At 40.1% G+C, this 22,247-nt stretch overlaps 1 protein-coding gene across 1 annotated transcript in view; it reads left to right on the forward strand.

Annotated features, from left to right (window-relative positions):
* Positions 1 to 3,830: 3,830 nt before the first annotated feature.
* BMERB1 (bMERB domain containing 1) overlaps positions 3,831 to 22,247 on the forward strand; it is a 45,724-nt gene continuing 27,307 nt past the window's right edge. Inside the window, exon 1 of the mRNA XM_053471183.1 lies at positions 3,831 to 4,102. Within this exon, the coding sequence (XP_053327158.1) occupies positions 3,982 to 4,102 (121 nt within the window). The 5' untranslated portion in view covers positions 3,831 to 3,981. The remainder of the gene's footprint in view (positions 4,103 to 22,247) is intronic.

Here is a 22,247-nt window from a genome sequence, read left to right on the forward strand (position 1 = left end):
GAACAGAATAATACGACCTAGGTAGAGCAGATATTTTCCGCACACTAACCAAGGTCACTCCTGTGCAACATATTCCACAAAAACTGTTTTATAGTACTTCTGCAAATGTGCTTTTCTCCTAGGAACAAAAAGGATTCCCGGATTCCAACCGCCAGTTTAGTGAATACATCCACCACCATCCACAATAGGCTGTCCACATGGGCACTTTCTTCCAGGAAACATATACATTTTGGATGTTGCCGAATAGAGAGCCATAATTGGATTCTTGGTACCTGGGGTAGGATCGGAGGTCTACCCGATGCGGATGTCACATCGGCTACTGCAAGCAAAAGGTGGTGTAGGGGCATTGTCGCCAGAGGGTCCAAGTCCCCCCCTTACCCACTGACGCTTCTTGCCCTGGCTGGTCACATATGTACAGTGCTGTTCTGCAATATTGGGGATGCATAAGGTCACAAAAGGGAATTAATTACCTGGTTATACATTATTATGTTTATTGATTTATTGATTTTTCCCACATACTGCAAGGTAACACCTTACATGCAGCTGTTAGGATGTATATATATATATATATATATATATATATATATATACACACACTACTGCTCAATAGTTTGGGGTCACTTAGCTGTTTTCATGGAAAACCAGAATATTTCTAGCTGTAACATAATTGCAAAAGAGTTTTCTAATCATCAATTAGCCTTTTAAACTTAAACCTGGATTAGAGAACTCAACATCCCATTGGAAGAGAGGAGTGTTGGGAGTGATAAAAGGCCTCTGTACACCTATGAAGATATTTCATTAAAAATCATCCGTTTCCAGCTACAATAGTCATTTTCAACATCAACAACATCTGCGCTGTATTTCTGATCCATTTCAGGGTATTTGCGTTTCTTTCAAAAACAAGGAAATTTCTAAGTGACCCCAAACTTTTGAATGGTCATCTATATATGCAGTGAAGATGGTCACTGTAACCCAATCTTATAACCTTTAGTCAGCAGTTCACTGCCCCCAGAGAATAGGATGAGCTCAATGCAGAATAGTAACTACTATATTTAGTGTATTTCCATTTATTCACAGTTGCAAGGGAATCTTGGAATGCCTGAAATGGATTTCTCACCAGTCACAGTAGCCATTAATAAAATGTGGAATGGAGCAGCGGTCCGGAGTACCCTTCAAAAATCCACAGATTGCAAGCTTATAACAATTTCAGCTGATCTCTCCGGTGCTAATACATTGAGCTCCTCGGGGTACACGATGCGATTATTGTGAAGCTATATTTATCCTTTCAGTTACCATGGATTGAACTTGTCACACCTCGAACAAACATTCCAAAGCCGAACTGCTTTTATTTCCCATGCAATCTTCCTATGTTTATGCATTATTATTATCATTATTATTATTATTAGATCAATCACTGAACTCAACATGGTTCCAAATTACTTGGTTTAATTACCTTTATGCTTAAAATAACTGGATTACAAACAAGCTGTCAAACAGGGAACTCTACTTAAAATAAGCCAACCCATCAAAGTTTATAAGTAGTTTTACTGCCATAGAAACCAAATAGTATTGCTTCAATCAGCAGCATCATTTCACTGGTTGCTATGGTGATAGAACTTTTAAGACTTTGTAGCATAATCATTTTATATATAAACTCACAAAAATTAAGAAAAAATTGTCTTTTGGTAGATGCTTGTCTTACACTAATAAATAATTCATTTAATAGTTCCTAAAGTTAAATTACCTATAGTATGATTAGCCATGAAGGCTAGAAACAATTGTGGGGAGAAGCTGCCATATTAACCAATAGGATGGTCCTCAATTTATATTTATAATCACATTCAAAAACTAGCTATTTCATGAAATGTTACTTAATTTGTATAGAACACAAAAAGCATTTATATACCACAACTTAAATAGGCTGCTAAATAATAATACAATAAAAAGGCTTTGGATGTAGTTTGTAGTCCAAGGACCCAAATGAGCTTAGACAATGCTAAGATCACCAATGGTGGTAGATTCAAAGCAAAGTCCATAGTCCTGTCCATTTATATGGTTGTTGCACATAACGCATATATTGATATGGCTCCTAATGTTTGTCTAAGGAAATAAGAGATACCTTTTAGTGGACCAGCTTAAAATAGAGTCCCATCAGCTTCAAGACCGAAGAGGTCCACTCTTTAGGTTTTGGAAGCTTATGAGGTTCATCGTCTTACTGTATGAATGTCAATCCACCAAAAGCCATCAGTAATTTGTTTAAACTGTATTCTCTGGGACTGAAATGGGAATATCGTTTTTTTTGTGTGATATTTATTTCTTATTTAGAATCAAGGCCAACACCCCCTGCCCGTTCATGTGCTGCTCATACCCTGGAGTAAAGTGTTTATTAAACAAATGACCACTACATTAAGTAATCAATAAATATGTATTGTCTTGCTTGATTCAGTGCTTTGTTTAACACATAGTATTTTTGGGGCCCAAGCAGAGTGCCAGAATGCCATAGGAAATTATGGCTTGCAAAGTTGGCAACATTGATTGGTGCCACTGGGGACAGATGTTCCTTCAAACCGGATACCAAGGATGAAGCCTCAGCTGGGATTGTTATTCACACAGAGGAGAGGGGCAGTAAAAAAGAAAAAACACGATGGACAGTGTTGCGCCCATCTGCTGTGATGCCCCAGTCCTAATGAATGCATCCTGATTTGGATTGCTGCGTCTCGGAACATGTATCTGCACATATCACTTTGGCAATTATTTGAATGGTGGATCAAATGAAAATAAACCTTTGTAGAACAGAAGTGATACAATCATAAAACACATTTAGCACCTCACATGCAACACAGGGCTTTACCTTACTCCCCTGGTGGAGGGTAGGGGTATTTCGGAACTAGTCAGGTTCCATCAGCATCTAAATCCATTTACTCAGGCTAAGTGAACCCAGCCACGTAGAAACTGCACATTGGAGCTAGTTATACAACAGTCTGCACGATACAAGCAGTAACATATAACATGCGGGTGATACGGTGCAACATACAAGCAGTAACATATAACATGCGGGTGATTGGGTGCGACATACAAGCATTAACATATAACATACGGGTGATATGGTGCGACATACAAGCATTAACATATAACATGCAGGTGATACGGTGCAACCTACAAGCAGTATCATATAACATGTGGGTGATAGGGTGCGACAGACAAGCCGTAACATATAATGTGTGGGTGATAGGGTGCATCATACAACCAGTGACGGATAACACACAGGTGATAGGGTGCGACATACAAGCAGTAACATATGCAAGTGATAGGTACTGTGATTTACAATTAGAATAGTATTAATAGTATTATAATACTGTTAATTAAGTGGTTATTTCTCCTTTGCTTCCAGGAATGTATGCTTATGGCCCTAGCGATGGTTAATATTGCAGAATTCTCACCAAGTCTGCAATTTCATATTATTATATTGCAACATGATTGCTCAGTATTTGTAAATTGTACCCTGTTCCTTTGTGAATAAATTCCATGGTGTTAAGTAAATAATGAAATAATATCCTATTTTAACATCACTGGCACGTTTTATTGTTACATGGGAGATCACTATTTAGTATATGCCTTAAGCCCTGCAAGAGCCAGATCGTCAGCGCTGGGGGCTATTCCAGAAGTAAACAGGTTAACCCCAATCCTCCTCCTGCGGTACCCAGGTCTGGAAGCAGGAGAGCTTCAGTGCGCATGCTCGCAGCATCCTTTTATGCTCCCGAGCGCCCCACAGGGATGCAGTGACGTCACAACCCATCCCTCCAGCCCCCCCCCTCCTTAGCTGATCCGTGGAACCAAGAGAGAGACGTGGGGATGGAGTGAGTGGGAGCAGGCACAGTCCTTCCCCCTCACCCACCCATCACCTCTCAGCTCACCCAGGATTAGGAAAGGCAAGGATTCTATACCAGGACTACACAGCAGGAGCAAGAACCCCAGGCAGCCATGCAGACATCCATGGAGTTAAAGAAATCCCTCTCAGCCACTATGGAGACAGAGAAGCCGATGAAGAGCTATGGGGCAGTGGAGGAAACAGAGTGGAAGGCAGGAGAGCTTGCAAGAAGAAGTAAGTAAAGAGTCTAGTGTGCAAGGAGGGTTGGGTTTAACCCTTTGAGTGCCAGGGGTGTTCCACTACCTCTTCAGGCACCCAGAGGGTTAACACATGCCATGTCATGCTATTCTCTTTTGCCAACCATCATAATGATTTTGCATTGTCTAAAATCACATGCGCCCAGTGCCATGTTACCATTTCCATATGGATAAACTGCATAGCTCATCCTTGAGCAACCAGTCCCACTGTGCCACTCTGTAGCTATGAGTGTTTATGTCTAGTGTTTTCAGAATGGGTGCTTGCAGACTCATACAATTAATACACCCAGCCCACTGTCTGCGTGGAATTTTATTTCTGTGTCTCCTGTTTAAAGGGACAACAAACTTGTTTTCTGCAAGCCTGCACACTGTATTGTACACTGTCTATATTACCATTTAATGGCTATCCCACAATTAGTTATTATTATTTATTGTTTCATATAGCGCCATCATGTTCCGCAGCGCTGTACAATGGGAATCTGTATCAGTAAATTCATTGAGCGGCATTAAATAGGTAGTTAACTAAAGCAGGAAATCTAGAAATGTAACCCTGTCTTAAGTAGTATTTGATAATACGCACTGGATGCATGGGTAATTATTATTATTATTATTTTCAATTCCTCCCAAAGAAAATTGTACAGCCATCTGGCATTTCGGGGGTTAAGCGCCAAGTGTTTTTGTAATTCAGCATGTCATAATTTCCATTTTTTTATTTTCATTTAATTTTGAGTGACAATGATTCTTGGCATATTATTTGTTTTTAAATGTTTCTGATGAAGTTCACGAACAACCTACCGGATGCCATATTTTAAAATGCACATGAAATAATGCTACTTTTAACCCTTTCAGTACAGCCTTCACCCCCCCCCCCTCTGCATTCCCAGACACCAATCAGCTGGCATTCCAAAACCACATATTTCCATTAATTGCAATGAAATGAATTTGCTATACAATGAAGGGAAATTATCATAATGATGGTGCAATTAGTCCCCGTCGCCTTGTTTGCCGGATTGTGGGTCTTTTGTTGTTCATGCCACATGGCTTACCCCTTCCTTCTGTACTTCATCCATCAATAATTCCTCTTTTTTCATCCTCATCATTTCGATTGTATCAGTGTCGCTGACTCAATGGACCCTTAGTTGGTTTAAGTATGATTCGAATAAGGTTACGTTTCTGCATTTCTGGTACGTATTTTATAGAGTTTAAAGAAATTCTTTGACTCCCAGTATGCAAAGAGCAATGACTCACAGGGACAAGAAATCATACGCGGTTTCAGATGCCATTTGACAAATATATTGAATTTCACATGCACAAAAATCTCTAAGGATGCTAAGACACTGTGATACAGAGCGAGAGGGGCCTCTGGCATGGTCCTGAAAAGCATTCATGCAGTCTGTTCTTAAGAGCTTGCAATCAGTTCATTTATAGAGCTTTCCTGTAGTGGTTTACCTCTAACTTTACTGTCATTAATAAATAAGCGAGCCTGATGTTCCATTCGTATTTATGGTTATTTTTAGTGTTTAAAAACAAAAACCTAACTTGGCCAATATACAACTCGGAGGCTGGCTGGCTGTAATGGGATTTACAATCCAAGAATAGTGGCAGAATTTCTATTATAGTATATTCTGTTTTTTTTGGGGGGGGGTTATTATATAAGATTTTTGGGCATATTCCAAATTTCAAGTCAGAGCAAATTGGGACTTTCTCCTGCCAATTTAAATTGACAGCTGTAGGAATTACCGTGGAAAGAAAGCTGAGGGATATTGCTTTCCTTAATTTAGTATAGGAGCGGTAAATACTGGCCATCACAGGTAAAATAAGGAATACAACTCAAATAACCCTCAGCCAGCATCTCAATTGTCATTTAGTCAATGAGTCCGGTTACTTTATTACTGCTTGAGCGTCACATAGAGATTTAATGTTCTAGAAACTCCCATCACTGTCAGCCGGCCTCATTGTTGATGCAGTTGCGTCCCAAAGTATAGGCGGATCGTTATAAACAGCAACCCTGTTTGAGATTGCAAACATCATATTTATTTTATTCGATGTATTTATTGCATTTGAAAAGTACAATAATGTTGTTTTTTTTTTAAAAAAAAGGAAAGTAAAACAAGCTTTCTCATTCAGCTACCAAGAGATCGCACGCAGCTCCCTCTCTGATAACGAGGTTAATGGGCTTAGCGGCACCTCTATAGTGCCGGGTTCTTCACTTTGTAGAATCTGCTGGAAAAGGTTATTTTGCAGTACTAAAACTGTCAAGTAAAATCACGTTTTCGTGACACTGTGGAGCAATTGTGGGTTTTTTAGAGTCTCTCTGAGCTATTTGGGATTTGCCGGCCTGCTTTGAAAATGACACGAAGCGTTCTTATACATTTTCAGAAAAGCCTTCTGAGGATTAGCAATCGGATCTAGAGACAGTGGCAACTTCTTTGTGGTAAATTATCCAAAAAACGTGCGACACAGGGCTTTTTTGCATCCATCTGAAACGTAATTTAGTTGCATAAATAATAGCTGCCAACGGTCCAATGTTTTAAATATGATTTTATATATATATTTCTTTAGTGGACTACTTGGCAAGCCAGTAAATGCCCAAACCATTGGCTTAGCTTATGTGCACGATGAGCTAGACAAAGCTTACCGTTCATCGTTGGTATTTGTAGCTCGGCTCATCCACGATTTGTGACATTCCACCAGGTTCGTCATGGTGTTGGAGTACAGATATTTTGGCTGACCATGGTTGTGACAGGGGATGTTCCTGGGTTCTCCCATTACGGTTGTCCAATGCTGTAGCAGGCTTTACCGTCTTCCTTGTGGCGTACTCACAACAATGAATTGCGGTGGTAATGGCAGCTTTGATCGGTGCCACTTTGGGCAGATGTCCCATCCCACCAGACACCAAGGATGAAGTTGGGCCATTCGGTCTGGCCATTTTCTAGCTACTTCAGAACCTCTATATTGGATAGTTCAGCATAGTGTTATGTCTGCCTTATTTTATACTTATACACTAATACACTAACACAGCCCAGACATATATTTTAGCCTTTATGGGAGGTTTACGTTTAGACTTTTAAGGGTATGAGAACAACTCAACTGACAACAGTAAGCAACTTTCTAGCCTCCCCTATAGTGCATCCTTCCTCTGGAGCGTCTCGAGTTTTACCTTGGCAAAACATCCCTCTGATCTCCACGTTTAATGCCTGGTTTGGCTTCTTGCAACATCCAGTCATAGGAAAGCATTCACCATGGCAGCCATTGGAGCTCACATCGCTGTGCATTAGATGGAGCACACCTTCTGCTAAGTAAAGAGCTGGAAATATTCCTTGAGAGGATTCTGATGGACCTTTCTGCATATTTGAATGTAGGATAAATGTTATTGTCAGATAAGGCTAAATTATCGTATGCATTGGATGGAGTATCCGTTTAATCTGACAAGTAATGTCTATTTTTGACACCAATAAAATAAATACTGCAGATATTTCATTTTATTTCCACGGTTCCATGAAAAACAAAAAGTCAAGAACCTCAAGCATTCAGCCTCCAGCCTTCATAATATTTGGTTTAGTCGGTCACACCTGCATCATTGTTGTAATCACAATAATTGTTTTATACCCTGATTCATCACAACGGCTTGCTGAAGCTGATAAATACACGTTTACTGCATCAAGTCAATCTCCTCTATAGATTTGTCATTTCCCCAGGAAGAAGTGCTTATTAGAGCTTTGCAATCACTTGTTCCTTATCTTTCTCATTGTTACCCTAAAACTAAAATGAGTCAAGTTTAATCAGATCAGTAGAATCGGTACAAGCTGTATCAGAATGTATAGCATTGTCCCTTTAATAGGTTCTCACAAGGGCTCTCTTTATTAATAATTAAGTGCCTTTATGGTCAACAGATGACTAAAATATTGATATCGGTGTATAATGTACTGTAACACTATGGGGCTTGGAACTTCTTCACATTCCACTTTTCCATTCATTCCAAGGTTCTAGCATCTTGTAAGGGCTCTTGGCATCTAGGGCAAGGTTGATGTCACTCCTGCTTCCGGAAGTAGAAAGGCGCAATGGCACTGCCGTTGAGTGGTTCAAACACACCCCTGATCTTGTGTCTGGGACAATAGCCCCTCTGTCCCCAGGGAAATGATGGCCTTGGATTTCAAACATTATTCTGCACATTTTTCCACTTAATTTCATATTAGTTTTGATGGTGCTAATAGTTTCATGGGCGTTCCCTACACTCTTTAGAAATCCAGAAAAGTAAGCTGAGGGTGACCTAGCTTAGTTGGAAAAGTCAGCAGCAATAACTGGCATTTGAACTGAATTCTTGACTTGCCACTATGAGCAGGGCCGGCCCGACAATGGAGCCGAGTGGGGCAACCGCTCCAGGCGGCACTTTTGAAGGGGCGTCACTTTGCCGCCCCAAGCCTTTTTTTTAAAGCCGAGAAGAGAGAGAGGGCGCCAAGTGGTTTTATCTTACCAAGCTTTCAGTACCTGCTCGGCGCCCCTCTCTCTCCTCTGCGAGCCCTCTAGCTCGGTGCCAGCTTGTAATGTTGAGCGCCGGAAGATGGCGTCATTTCCGGCGCTCAGCATTACAAGCCGGCACCGAGAGCGAGCAGGGAGACTCGCCGCAGGACTGCTGAAAGGTAAGTACGGGGGGGAAGAGGAAGGGTAGATAATGGGGGGGGCGGCAGGGAGAGGAAGGGTAGATAATGGGGGGGCGGCATTTTAAACTTCGCCCCAGGCGGTATTTTGTCTTGGGCCGGCCCTGACTATGAGGCACCATGTATATAGCGAGTCTCTTTCATGTGAAAGTCAACATGGTCATCCTATGGTCTCCTTCTGCCACCTGGTCCCTGGTGGATTTTGCCACTTCTTACTATGACGACATTCAAGGCTGCATTAAGTCATTCCAAGAAGCTCTAGAGATGATAAGCTCATCTAGAGATGATAAGTCATTTAAAATGTATGACGTGTTGATAACTCATCTTGGACCAGTTTAGTCCAGTGTATGCAACATAATAGAAATTTACGCCAGCAAGTCTAGTGTTAATGAGTACGTGTAAGAGGTTAACGGATGAATTCCCTATGCAGGTGTTTTTGAGTCACATCTGAATTTTAATTAACCTAGGAGGTGAACCGATCCGGAATACAGCTGATATGTGTTAACGCACCTTAAATACCGCAGTTCAGCGTGGCGTCTGTGAATGTGTAGGCAGAGTTCTTCATTACCCCTAATTCTTGGCTGCAGAATGCCAGTACGCAGCAAATTGTGTTTACTCTAAATAGCTATCTGCTTTTCTTTGTTCAGCCTTTCCAGAAAGTTGCTAAGTGTTACTTTGTTTTATGTTTTTGGAAACAAAGCTTTTTCACGTCGCTGTTCTTCAATGACCAATTGTCCTTTTTGTCTTTTGAAATAGCGCTTATTTATTTCCATGTATGGGCCATAACTTCTATAGTATGAGAGGGGCAGTTGCCACAGACCCCACAAGATGCTACACTTGAGCCGCTCCAGCCGCCATGGGGTGGGATCATGTTCAGAACAGCCATTCCTAAAAGAAGTAAAAACACTCTTCTAACTAATGCAAACTTGGAAACATCATCCCTGGTTCTGCTTAATGACCAAAACTTTTGCACAAATAATCCCTCATACCTCATCGTGATGTCACTCAGAATCGGGCATTTAGCTTTTTACACAGAAGCTGAAAAGGCTTCTTAAAGTTCTCTGTGTTGTTTTTTTCTGTGATTAAACCTAAAAGGGAAAGAATAAAGTGACAGATCCGCTTATTTATTTTTTGCTTAGCATACTAGATCCCAGTTTATGTTTTGCCAAATCCACATTCCATCCAGTGGTCTTTATCTCTTCCATCCATGATTATACTTTGTTTCACTGCAAGGATATAATTTATCATCTATAAGAAGTTTGCGTTGCTTCATGCTGCCTACAATTTTTTGTAGAAGACATCTGTTAAACATGTACCATTGCCAATTTGAGTCACTTTGTTATTACAGCTCACTGGTCAGCTGAGCGAGAGGTTTTAATGGGAGGGGGGGGATCTGTTAGTTTTTGTGTTTAGTAGAAACTGCAATATCTCAGGGCCTGGTTTAGGATTTAGTATTTGTGCGCTGGGTATATGGGACAACCTGGCACATGGAATATGGGCCACTAACACTGACGCCTAAGCTCACTCCGAGTAGCCCTGTCCCATAGCTACCATTTGGGGATGGGGTGGTTGCAATATTATAACCGGTGCTGCGATTTCCTATATAAATGAAATGCACCATATGAATATAAATGGTGCTGTAGATCATGGTTTTCCTACTTGATATTGAAGTCTTGGTGTTCTGATTAATGGATAGCAGTACCCAAGGATATTCAAAGCATAGTTACCAGAAGATCTAGACTATTTGTTGGATGCATTGGGTGATGAGTAAAAGACTCATGAAGTAACGGATTTTCATTCGTTACCTAGAAACTGTACTTCAGACAAGGGATGGAGGCCAATGACCACAGTAGATGCATGGACTGTGTCATGGAAACCCCCTGAGACTGAGGACTCATAGGGGTAGGCTTGAGTTTGGGAGGAGGGCCATGATGGATTCATGGAGTGACTCCTTACCTGCCTGCTCAGTTCCCACCCTGTGAATCTGTCATGCACCCTTTCTTAAACACAAGCTTACCCCCATGTTTCCTCAGGGGTTATTGCGACAGAGTGCATAGTTATGACTTACTGCTCTTCTTGGTTAACTTGGGTACTCTCCTCCTTTTACGTCCACATTTTTTAGGTACCTATATAAACTGTTTGTTTTCAGTTTGCATCATTTTTAAACTTTTTGGCCTTTTATGCAATTTATTTGCTAAATGAAATAGGACGCATCCTAAATATATTACAGTCGGGCGCAAAACAGGTTAAGCCTTTAAGACTCCGTATTTACTAGCACCTGCATATCAATAAAATATAACTACTCGCATCAGACCCCGGAGTGGGAGATCTTTTTTTTATTTTTTCAAATTGTAAAAACCACTATAAATAAAGTTTAATTAAAATCCATTGCTGAAAACATTGCGTAGCGAATAATGTCATTTTAGCCCGTGGAAACAAATTTATTGGGTAGCAGTTAAAATGCTTGTGCGTAAACACATCTGCTGCTTAATCTGACAAAATAATTTGAAAAGGATATTGTGCCTGTACGCAGATTTCATTAAGACATGGCCACACACTATTTGTTAAACTGTCGCTGTTCGTGTCAGCCGAAAAACCATCTGCCTTCTCGGTAAAAGATGATTAGAATAAATAACTGCATGCTTGATTATTTATTTTTACGGACATAATGCTCGGTTTGTAAATGCCAAAACTATGACTAGGCACGCGGTTCGAACTGCTAGGAAAAATATTTACGCTAACAAAATATGGAGCATAATTTTATTTATAATAGTTTTCTTTAATAAGAAATAAGAATATTAAAATATTGATCTTATATTGCGTATGTTGCGCAATCATTCAAAAAGATTAGCACATTTGTTGGTGATGGAGCCTACTTTTATAGGTGAAGCAAGTCATTCTAATAGTATATGAAATTATCATTATATAGCGTTTCAGAAGACTGCGTCGCTCTGCCAAAGGACCCCAATTTTAGAAAATGATTGCCTTGCCCTAGTTCAGGATCTTGACATGTAGCCACATTCCTCCACATTCTATATTTCTAGCTATTCCTTTTCTGAATACTTCCCAGTCTGCTTGTAGCTTCACCCCATTTGATCATGTAAACTATCTAAGAGGAGGGAAGTCTCTGGGTTAACGAAAATCTAATGTTCCCTTAGCATGTTTACTTATTATTTCCACTTTTGCTCCAGTTCTCCAAATTTAGTATGTTCGAAAATACAAAAGGTCATATTCCACATGCTTATTAACATACCTGGGAACTTTTATGGTCCGGCCACCCAGAGCCTTGCAGAATGAGGTCAGGACTTCCCATCGATGTCGGTGAGCATTCCTGCTGACATCGTGGGTGGTTGCGCTGATATCAGTGGGTGTTCCCGCTGACGTTGCAGGATACCCCCTCATTTAAGGCGGAAATGGGGGATGGAGGATTGGGGTGTCCAAGAGAATCCTGAAGAGTTTTCTAGTGTTCTGGTTTCCTTTTTTTTCTGAAGCTACAGCATAAGTGTAGGTTGGTGTAGCTACATCATCATCATCATCAGGCTTATAGAAATCACCTGCCAATATAGCCCTTAAAATTTGTTGATAGACGAAAGCTCTGAAAAAGACATAAGGGACCATCAATGGTCTTCTACTGGTTTTATTATGGGACTACAATGAAATAGTTGTTTAATCGGTTCCATTTGTGGTATTTGAGGGCAGGATTCAGAAATATTGAGGTCTTTCTTTTCATGTAGAGACTACCCAGCATTAACGGAGCCTGTTGGGATTTCCTTGCGTCTGGTATATGTTTTTTGCCGAGAGATTTCTAGACTTTGCTACCAGGCTAGACAATTCCCAACCAGTCCCTCAAGCTATTGACGTTCTCTGCACTTGTATGCACAGAAGACAAATTTAGGACGATAAATATTTTATTGTTTCTGGCCTGCAATGTAGACAACTGCATTATGTGCTATTTAATATAATCCTTATTGACACCATTGTCGATTGGGAATGCCCCTCAGGAAAGCTCCGTACCCTGAATTCTCGTTTAGAATGGTTATTAAGCTGTGGTTACAATTAGTGTTTTATCACATATAATCCTCATGTAACCGTATACAACGATAGTAACACGCAGTGGATGCTTTTTGCAGCTTGTCATACACAATATTAATGCATTTTTCCTGATGATTCACATGTCAGATCAATTTAAGAGAACAGCTGCCTTGATGAACATTGCGCGGTGGTTTTGTATTAATGAATAACTGTCCCGAAAGTACATTTCTTTACTTTTTACATTCCCCCAGGTGATCATGGAATATGTGTGACTGAAGATGCCACTCGAATAGCTATGGGTAGATATTTAAAAGCATGGCTAATTCCGAACTGTCTCTGCCATCTGATCTTTAAATATTTATATGGTGCAAAAAATGGTTAGATATTGGTGAAACCTGGCTATAACCCCAGCTCCCCAACCCCAGTCTTCCTTGAAGCTGATGCCTTTTGTTGTGGCCGCTTCCGCTAGGCAGAGACCTCTGGGGTTCAATTGGGCCAGTTACAAGGGAGATCTCCGATTCTCCTAACCAGTCTATTCAGTAAGCGGCGCTCCAGGGAGCCTGATCGTCCAATAGGGCAATCTGGCTCCGGTTATGCGGAAGAGGGGCTTCTGCGCCCCAAGATCTGCCACCCTAAGCCAGAATACCCCACTGGATGTTATACAGTGTAACAAACGTTGAGTCCCAGCAATGTAAAGTCTCAGATATTAGATCACCAGTTCAAAAAATCCCAATCAGCATCTCTGTCTAATCGATTTTTCGATTGGTGATAAATATTCTTTTTAAAATGCAGCTCCAAAACTTTCAGAATCTAATCAATATAGGCGGCTCTGATAATTTTAATTTATACCGTTCCTCCTTTCCCACATTGATCTCCTGTTTTTAGCTTATTCAACAGGTTTTGAATGTTATTTGTAATATATCTTGTAAGCAATGCATTCAAGTCGTGTATGGTAATTAAGAGGTTAAGCAAAGGAAATTAAAGAATCTCTCACAAACTGCTTGCGTTGCACTTTATTTTTTTACCAGGAACGCAATGTTCTCTATCTGATTTCCTTCTGTAGGATTGAGTTAGTAATAATTGCCACAGTAGATGGTTTTTGCGAAGGAAATTTGCTTTATGTTTGTTTTTTCAAGTATAAAATTTGGCATGGGCTTAGTTGCCAGGATAAAAATGATTCCTCTGCGCATAAAAAAAAGTCAGTGACGTTTAAATATCTTACGCATGTTATTCTTTGCCTGTAGCCCAGTGCTTACGAAATAACCAAGCATATTGTAGGCTTTCCGCATTATAATTTTATACATTGGCTTTCAGTTACAATTAGTAGCAAGCTGTGGATGCTATTCTGAACTAATAAGAAGCTGTAATTACTGAGAACACATTACAAGTCAGCACTTATTAAACTAAAACGTCTTCTGCCGCTTCAGTTCCGTTTGTAGTTTTTAATTTTTAAGGTAGTCGTTAGTGTGTGGTTAACATACACCGGGCCATGTACTGGTTTGACCCTTTAATCCATTGACTGTCGGCTTTGTTGTATATAGATAGACCTTAAGGCTTTGCATCCTTGGAAGACATGGTGTAGCGATGGTGTAGTACCGGCTTTCATCCTCTCTCATTTTCCAAGCCTTAAATGGAGGGTCCTTTAGCCACAACCCCAGGCGGGTCAATTGGTAAATGGAGTTAAAATAAAATGATATAACTCAGCACTAGGTGAATTGAAGGGTCTATTCTACCACTTGGCACCGTTTTGATCCAACTACAGTATCTTTTCCAAGCCATCCTGTAGGTGGATCAGAACGTTGCCACGTGGTGGAATAAACATGTACTGAGTTATATGGTTTTATTTTAGTTTTGTTGTGTTGGATTGGGTGGAGTCCTGCTTGGGCGCCAATAATTTGAGGGGTTCCCTATCATGAGGATTGTTTCAATTGGTAAATGGAGTCCTGTGAATTTGTTCCAACCAAGCCCGGCTGAACAAAAAAGAAGGATCAATAACAATCAATGGAGACCTATCTCACCAACAGACACCACATGTTGAGTTAACCCTATATTCCTTTGCACAAAGAACTGTTGAGCTGCCCAGCATTATAAAAATAATAATTACAAAAAATAAATGCGTTTCACATTTTCTCTGATAGAATATGATCACAGCTCAGAGGAGTTTCAGTACCAAAACTACATTGATGCTTCTCTCAGAATCGAGACACTGTAGGGCCCATGCAAGGACAAGTACAAAAATAAAAGTGCATGCCAACAAGAACATATAGAAAATACAGGAAAGCCTCTTAATAACTGTAGATGCATCTAAAATATGTCCTTGAAACCCCCACATTTGATTAACTGGAGAAAACAAACTCAGAGTAGAGAGGATTATCTTTCTTTTATAGAATAAACGTCAGCAACGTCAGCAAAAGTTTCTGGAGACATTGGTTCAGCTACTCAACATATTGGAAATAAATAGTTAGCATATTATGAATTAAGGGACACATAACTTGTTTTAACCTTGGCATTTTGTAGCCTTGGCACGTTGATCTACTACTCCATATATACACGCTAATTCGATTTTTTAGTTTAGCTCACACAGCTTTGGGTAATCGTTTTAATTCCTTGGCCTTCTTCCTACATCTCCATTATCATTTGTTTAGGAAAAGGCCAAAGTGAATTACAATATTAGACTAAGTCTGAATGCTGTTCATGCAAGTTATATTTAATCGAAATAACAAAAAATCTTCAAGCAGATGCAGCTACTGCAGTGTAGACTACTTGAATTAAAGAAAAGCACTTTGTGTCCGCAATATAAAAAATAGCTGCAGGATATTGGGGTCAAAACTATCCCATTAGGGTCCACAGTTTTGGATTAAAACTCGAAGTAATCATCAACTATAACACCGCAAAATGGCTATGTGTTTTTATTTTTAAGGTATGTTGGTGTATCTGCCAGGTGTCCTGTTTTCTAAGGGGCGGTGTTGGTTTTTGGTCACTGTCCTGATAAGCAGCCTCTCTGTTCCACTTTTGCAAGCAGTAGGGGTCATGGGCTGGTTGCGGAGATCCTCTGATCTGCCTCGACCGTCCCACTAAGCTGTGAAATCAAAAGAGGTCTATGCTGTTGTAGAACAGATCTTAAGCACAGCTCCCATGTGAAGCACCTGTGTGCTGGGCCATCATATACCCATAATGGATTTCCAGTGCATTGGTTAGTTATTAGAATGAGGACTTCTAAACTCCACTAGGTGTATAAGCAGGAAACATATTTTATGCACATGCTCAGTAGAACTTCCATTGAGGCAGTGGCACCACCAGTCCTTGAAGACTTCAATGAGTCTCCTCTACGGAGGCTCTTGGAAGCTCTGGCCCTTCCTTGTTTTAAGCTAGGGAGGGAAGAAGTCAGTGGAAAATGCAGTCCCAGAAGAAAAAGACTGGTGACTTGGTATCCTCTGTGGCCATGCCACTAGAAGCATTGATTCGCTTTTAGCGACAATAGGAAGCACCTTGGGCTAAGAAAAAGTACCCGTCTCCAAGGTGGGCTCTCCCAACAATAACGTGAAGGGAAGATATATACGTTCAAAAAGTACAAGGAGTGTCAATTGTATCCATGGTAGTGGATGCAGTGTAGTGGATGTAGCATTGGGATTGGATGTTTAATTAATGTAACATTAACATAAACACTTAAAGATGCTGTTCCAGCTCAAATGTTGAGATTTTGGCATATTAAAAATAACTGCGTACTGCAAAGTGGAATATAGCTCAGCCAGGAAGCACAAACGCTTACATTATTTTCCCTATGGTGAGTCCCTGTTCACATATACCATTACAGACGAAAAATACACATCTGTATATCAGACAAATCCCACACACAAAGCCAAATAAGAATCCAAATACGAGCCAGACTTCTTCTGCGCGAGGGAACCAACAGTGCAAGATGTGTGTTTTGGCCTTTGCTGAGCCTTGTTAGAAAGTTTGTTTGCTCTAAAATGTTGCCATATGAGGAGTCCCTGCTCTAATTTTAGTTTCTCCCTTTGGGCACCTTTTTTGTGCTGTAGTCCTAATTAATTCGTTTGAGACATCGTAGAGGTTGAAGGCAGGTTGAACATTGTTATACGGCTGAAAGAGCGGTAGAGGGACTAGACAGATGGACTTCCACTGAGAATTGGCTTGATGATTCTGCAAACTGTCGTATGTGCTGCATGTTGGAAGATCAGCTGCAATTTACTGATACTAAAAACAGATCACATATATTAAATATAAAAGTTGGCTATATTATTATTATCATTATTATTATTATTAAATGTTTTATCCTGGTGGTCATGAAATATTTTCCATCCTACTGCTGAGATTTGGAGGGTTCCATAAACATGACACCCGGTCAAGGATGATGTCACTGATGATGCTTGGCGTCTAATGTGTTGTATAAATGACACTTTGTGGTCTACCAGGAACCGCCTGGTGTTGAGAAAGGAGCAGGTTCCAGTCCAAGACTGTCACAGGCCCATCCACAACCTGCTTAGGGATTACTCTCTTATGGGCAGTCTTGCCCCTCTCGCCTCAACGCCCTTATTTACCCCCACCATGGCCCAAGCTCACAATGTCTGTCCTTTGGGGAAAAATATTTTAGTGGGGAATGTATTTGGAATCCCTTTAAATACACATTTACCCAACCGGCAATTTCATAACATATTCTGTCCATTAGTACCCATCAGTCTTCACAGACATAAGTTTATTTGACAGCATGTTTGTTAATATGCATAGAGAGACAGCTTTGATTTAACACAAAATTTATGCGAGGCAATATGACCTATATTTTCAAGCAACCAAACCAAGAGATTACTTGGTGTTTTAAAGTTGAAAGGGAATTTCTGTAATTAATTATAGGCACGCTTTCACTTTTTATTTCACCAAAATGTTTTAGGGGACCCGTGCCATTATCCATGGATCGCCCCAATCCAGCAAGGACTAATAAGAAACTGGAGTATGCACGTGTCTAGAGAACGGCAATAGGTGGGAAGGAGACTCCCATTCCTACCTACGATGTACTCATTTCTGACTATGACAAGTGCTTTTCTGGCTGCACTTTGTTTTCTTTATTTCTATGCTTTCTAAAGCTGGGTTGTAAGACATGCCTCCAAAGTGTACCCCCAAGTTGTCTCTAATTACCTTACCTGGGAACATTCAGGCTCTAGCTACCTGGAGCTCTCCCTTTTTGGGATTCAGGTAGGTGTCTCGCTAACGTTGTGTACAGGGTTGGCCTCACACACAAGAAAATGCTGTTGTTGGAGGGGTAATGGGTGGGGAGTGGGGCATGTCGCAATGCTTCTCCTGGGACTCGGAGTCTCCGGGCGAAAGCTAGAGAGTTCTCAGGTATGCTTATTACTAGGAGCTCCAAATTAGTACATAAGCAGGTAAATAAATTGACATATGAAGGAGTCTCAATTTTAGCTAGTTTGTGCCAAATCTCCATCCGCATCAGCTTATGCTATTACAAATCATACGTATCATATCAGAGAAACTGTGATGTGGCACAGCAACACCATCAACACCATAACCGTGTGTATATAGGTAAAAACGGCCAATAATAAAAACAGCACACCTGAAGACTTGCCGCACCACTGCTCCTCCTTATCTTTCATGCTCAAAGGATAACTGGTGTTTCTAATGCCGCCTTTACACTTCCGATGAAATAAAAACCTCAGTGTTTATGAACTATCATCCAGTTTTCAGGTGTTATGCCAAATGCTTTTTGTTTGTTCCCGGGGGTAAAAAAACAATGAAGGTTAATATAAAGTGGGCATTAGCTACAGTTGGCTATAACTGGTTCTGATTTTTTGGAAATACACCCAGGGCAAGACGTTTTATAAATTAAAAAGCATTTCCATGCATACATTAGTACGACTTTGATGTTTTGATAACAGCCCTTATTCTCCATGTTATCTTCTGTTCAAATAATCCTTTGAATTAATCAGTTCAGCACTCGAGTTCATGGCTGGTAGTAAGGGCTTCTGTTGGTGTTCCTAATGCTGTGTACTGTATATTCCTTGGAGTACTTATGATCTGTCCAAGGGTACTTTAAAATATATTTATTTTTGAAGGTTAATGGTATTTATTTAATACTACTACTACTGCTGCTACTACTACTACTAATAATAAAAGTGAATATTTACAAAGAAAATTGGATTTTGGTTTGGTGGACTGCATTGGCAGACAGGTAATTTTTACAAATCTCTACTGTTCACATGCAGATGTGTTATTCCAACGATATCCCTGAAATACTAAATTATTGCTGACATTCTAAGGGCTCTTATTACATGGGAGATTTGGTAATACGAGCATTCATACTTTTCTCACCAATAAGCTACCATGAATTACCCTTATCATGTGCTAAAATTGGAGGCAGGTATGGACGCCTTGGTGTTTTCTGGATAGACCCTTTAACATAGCTGGGCGTCCGCATGTTACAGGAACAATGTATTTTTATTTATATTACTGACCTTAGGTAACAGCTTATTGATTTTCACTTGGCTATGTCATCTACCCAGAACATAGTATCTCACAACTGGAAATATTTACTCCTGCATATTACTTTCAGATAGTGGGGACTTTAGGAACAATAAATAGGGGGCACATAAGATACCCCAGTTAAAACTGGTGGGCACTAATAAGTTCCACCACTAAATCATGCCACTGACAAAAACCCTTTTTTATTGGATTAACATAATACCTAATCTTCCAAAAGTTTTTTTTAGTAGGGTCTGCAGAGAGGACGTTCCTCTCCTATCATTTTTGGTTGTATATGGACTCCACTCAATAACTCACACTTAGGGTGCCATTGCTCATCACCTAATGTGTTGCATTAAGGATGTTTTGTGCTTTGCTAAGAACTGCCTTAACCAGAATAGTTTGTAGGAGACTGGTTCTCACTCCTCAGCTTGGTTAAAGACTACTCCATCTTTGGCAGTCTTGAGGAGGAAGAGGACTAATCACCTCTCACTTGATCTGCTTTTGACTTTTGCAGTATTTTGTTCCCCATCCCCTTTCCCTTCATATATGAAATGTTTGTTCTGTGTTGAATAAACTCCACCAAGCCTTGCTTAAGTAGTCCGTGGAGCAAAAGACCACTCATTGCTTCTTGCCGTTTTGAAAGCATGAGTACCCATGACAGAGGGGAAACTTTATTCTCTAACATTAAGGTTAAAACATGTTAAAGCCTAAGTTATGTTGGAGCCCCCAGCTTAGATCTGTGTGGCTGCTCATGATGCGTGCCCTTTATGAGGGTTATGCATAAGTACTTATATTGATTAGCTTGGTAAAAGCTTTGCATTACACCCAGGCTCTTACTAGCCCCCTTTTTTATGCTCCCTGTTCTGTGTCGGTTGGGTGGTTTATAAATTGTATAGCCCCAGCCGTGGGTTTGAGACGTCCCGCACTTCTTTGTTTACTCACATTTGTTTGCACAAGCTAGAAAAACATTATCTCGTTGGCAAGTGTGGCTCCAGAAAACAAAAACTGGGGACCCAGTGATCTACTGTGGCCACGATCACCCTCACCTTCTACACCGATGATGGAAAAGCACAGTATCGTGGCTGCAAGCTCAAAACTAAGCCTGCTGTACTTGCCGACAGAATTCTGCGTATCTGCTCTGAGAAGCTCAAAATTCACAATTCAGCTGGGTTCTGTAGAAGTTTTGCCTATCATTGCCTGTGATTTCTATTCTATTATACTTATCTCTCATAGGCTTTCATTACTTTTCTGGTACCAATTCATTAGAAAATGATTACTCTCTTCATCTTTTAGTGCCCTATCTAGATAACTCTTGTCACTCATGTTTCTTCATGATTATGAAAAATCCATATATATATCCATATCCATATAATCAATGACCTATTGATAGATAATAAGCTATGTTCCTTTACAGATAAACAACATTTGCCTAGTGCCGTTTTCTATAATTATTTATTAATTAATTGTCCTTTATTTCATGATGAATCCCAAGACACTGTGTTCTATTTTCACATTCACTCAACAAAACAAACCTCCCTTTACTTATAGACTCATTGCAAAAGCCTTCGGAAGACGGCTTTAATGCACTGCATCTGATGCAATGAGTCATCCAAAATATAGGTGGAACGTCGTTCTAGCAAGATTTACTGAAACACAAATATATGAATGTTGGAAAAATTCCAGTATACAGAGAGTTATGATACCTAAAGTCCAAAAGACCTCAATGTCCAAAACATACATAAACAATTTCTAATATCTAACCAAAAATGTAGCACGCCTATGCTTTCTGCCTCCGAGATACGCATTTCTCACAGCCGCAGAAGCCGTAGGGAGCTTCATCAACGGGTTGTTCCAAGGTTTGTATTTTAGTAGTAGGGTTTTATAGCAATGAAGAGGTTACTGGGATCTGTGGAGCCTCCTAGCTATGGACACACAGCGCTGAATATTTATTCTGAGGTTATTTTCCCGATGCAGAGAGGCGCCGAGCGGGTGACTCATACCTCTGCAGTATCGCAGGTGCTCAACACTTGTCATTCATGGTTACTCTTCTTATATTTAAGTCTCCAAGAGCAACAGGCATTTATGGAATTGTGAAAAAAAAACTCTTCTGTCTTGTAATAAAATGCTTATTATTTTCTTAGGATGTTTAGCCCGTTAGCTGTTTAATTACGTTTCCCGCTGGTTTAACATCAAACGTCTCAACAGTATATTTACTGATTTTTTTTTAATGAAAATATTTGATTTCACCAAAAAAAAAATTACATATCAAGTGATATATTTTATGATCAGTAAGATGAAATATTTACATACTGCCATGCAATTCATGTACGGCACAAGCTTTCATTTTAGTTAGAACGACAGTAATAGCAGAGTACATTTTAAGGCAAAGCACATCAAATAATAATAATAATAATAACAATAATTGGGAACAATTTATTAACTGATGGGCCAGGACACACAAAATGAAGACGTGCTCACGTTTTTCTTAGAGCAGTCAACTTAGTGCATAATGTGGGTTTTGTTGACATTGAATGGGTCTTGATGACATTGGTATGGTTGGAATAAACCTTTCCTATTATCCTGAGCTTCGTTATCCCGTTCCACACTTGAAGCAGAACTGCCAAGTTATCCCCAATCCCAATCCTTATGCCTATACATAGCAGATGCTATTAGTCTTTTCAGAGGAGGGTACGGTTTTGTATGTTCCGTATGTAGTCTATCTGGTCTCTTAGAGGTTGAAGTCTATAAATTACACTTTTGTGCCCTGAAAAATAAATGCCTTGCTTAACAGTACCTTGTCCCTAATGTCCGAAAATAACCTCCGGAAACCGACCTGGGGCATTATACCTGCACTGTTGTTAAATGTAAACCATGTGGATAGGAAGGTGTTATACTTGTGGATAGGAGGGTGTTAAATAGTATACTATAAGCATTATAGCC

The sequence above is a fragment of the Spea bombifrons genome, chromosome 7, assembly GCF_027358695.1.
Source record: "Spea bombifrons isolate aSpeBom1 chromosome 7, aSpeBom1.2.pri, whole genome shotgun sequence".
Lineage (NCBI taxonomy): Eukaryota > Metazoa > Chordata > Amphibia > Anura > Pelobatidae > Spea > Spea bombifrons.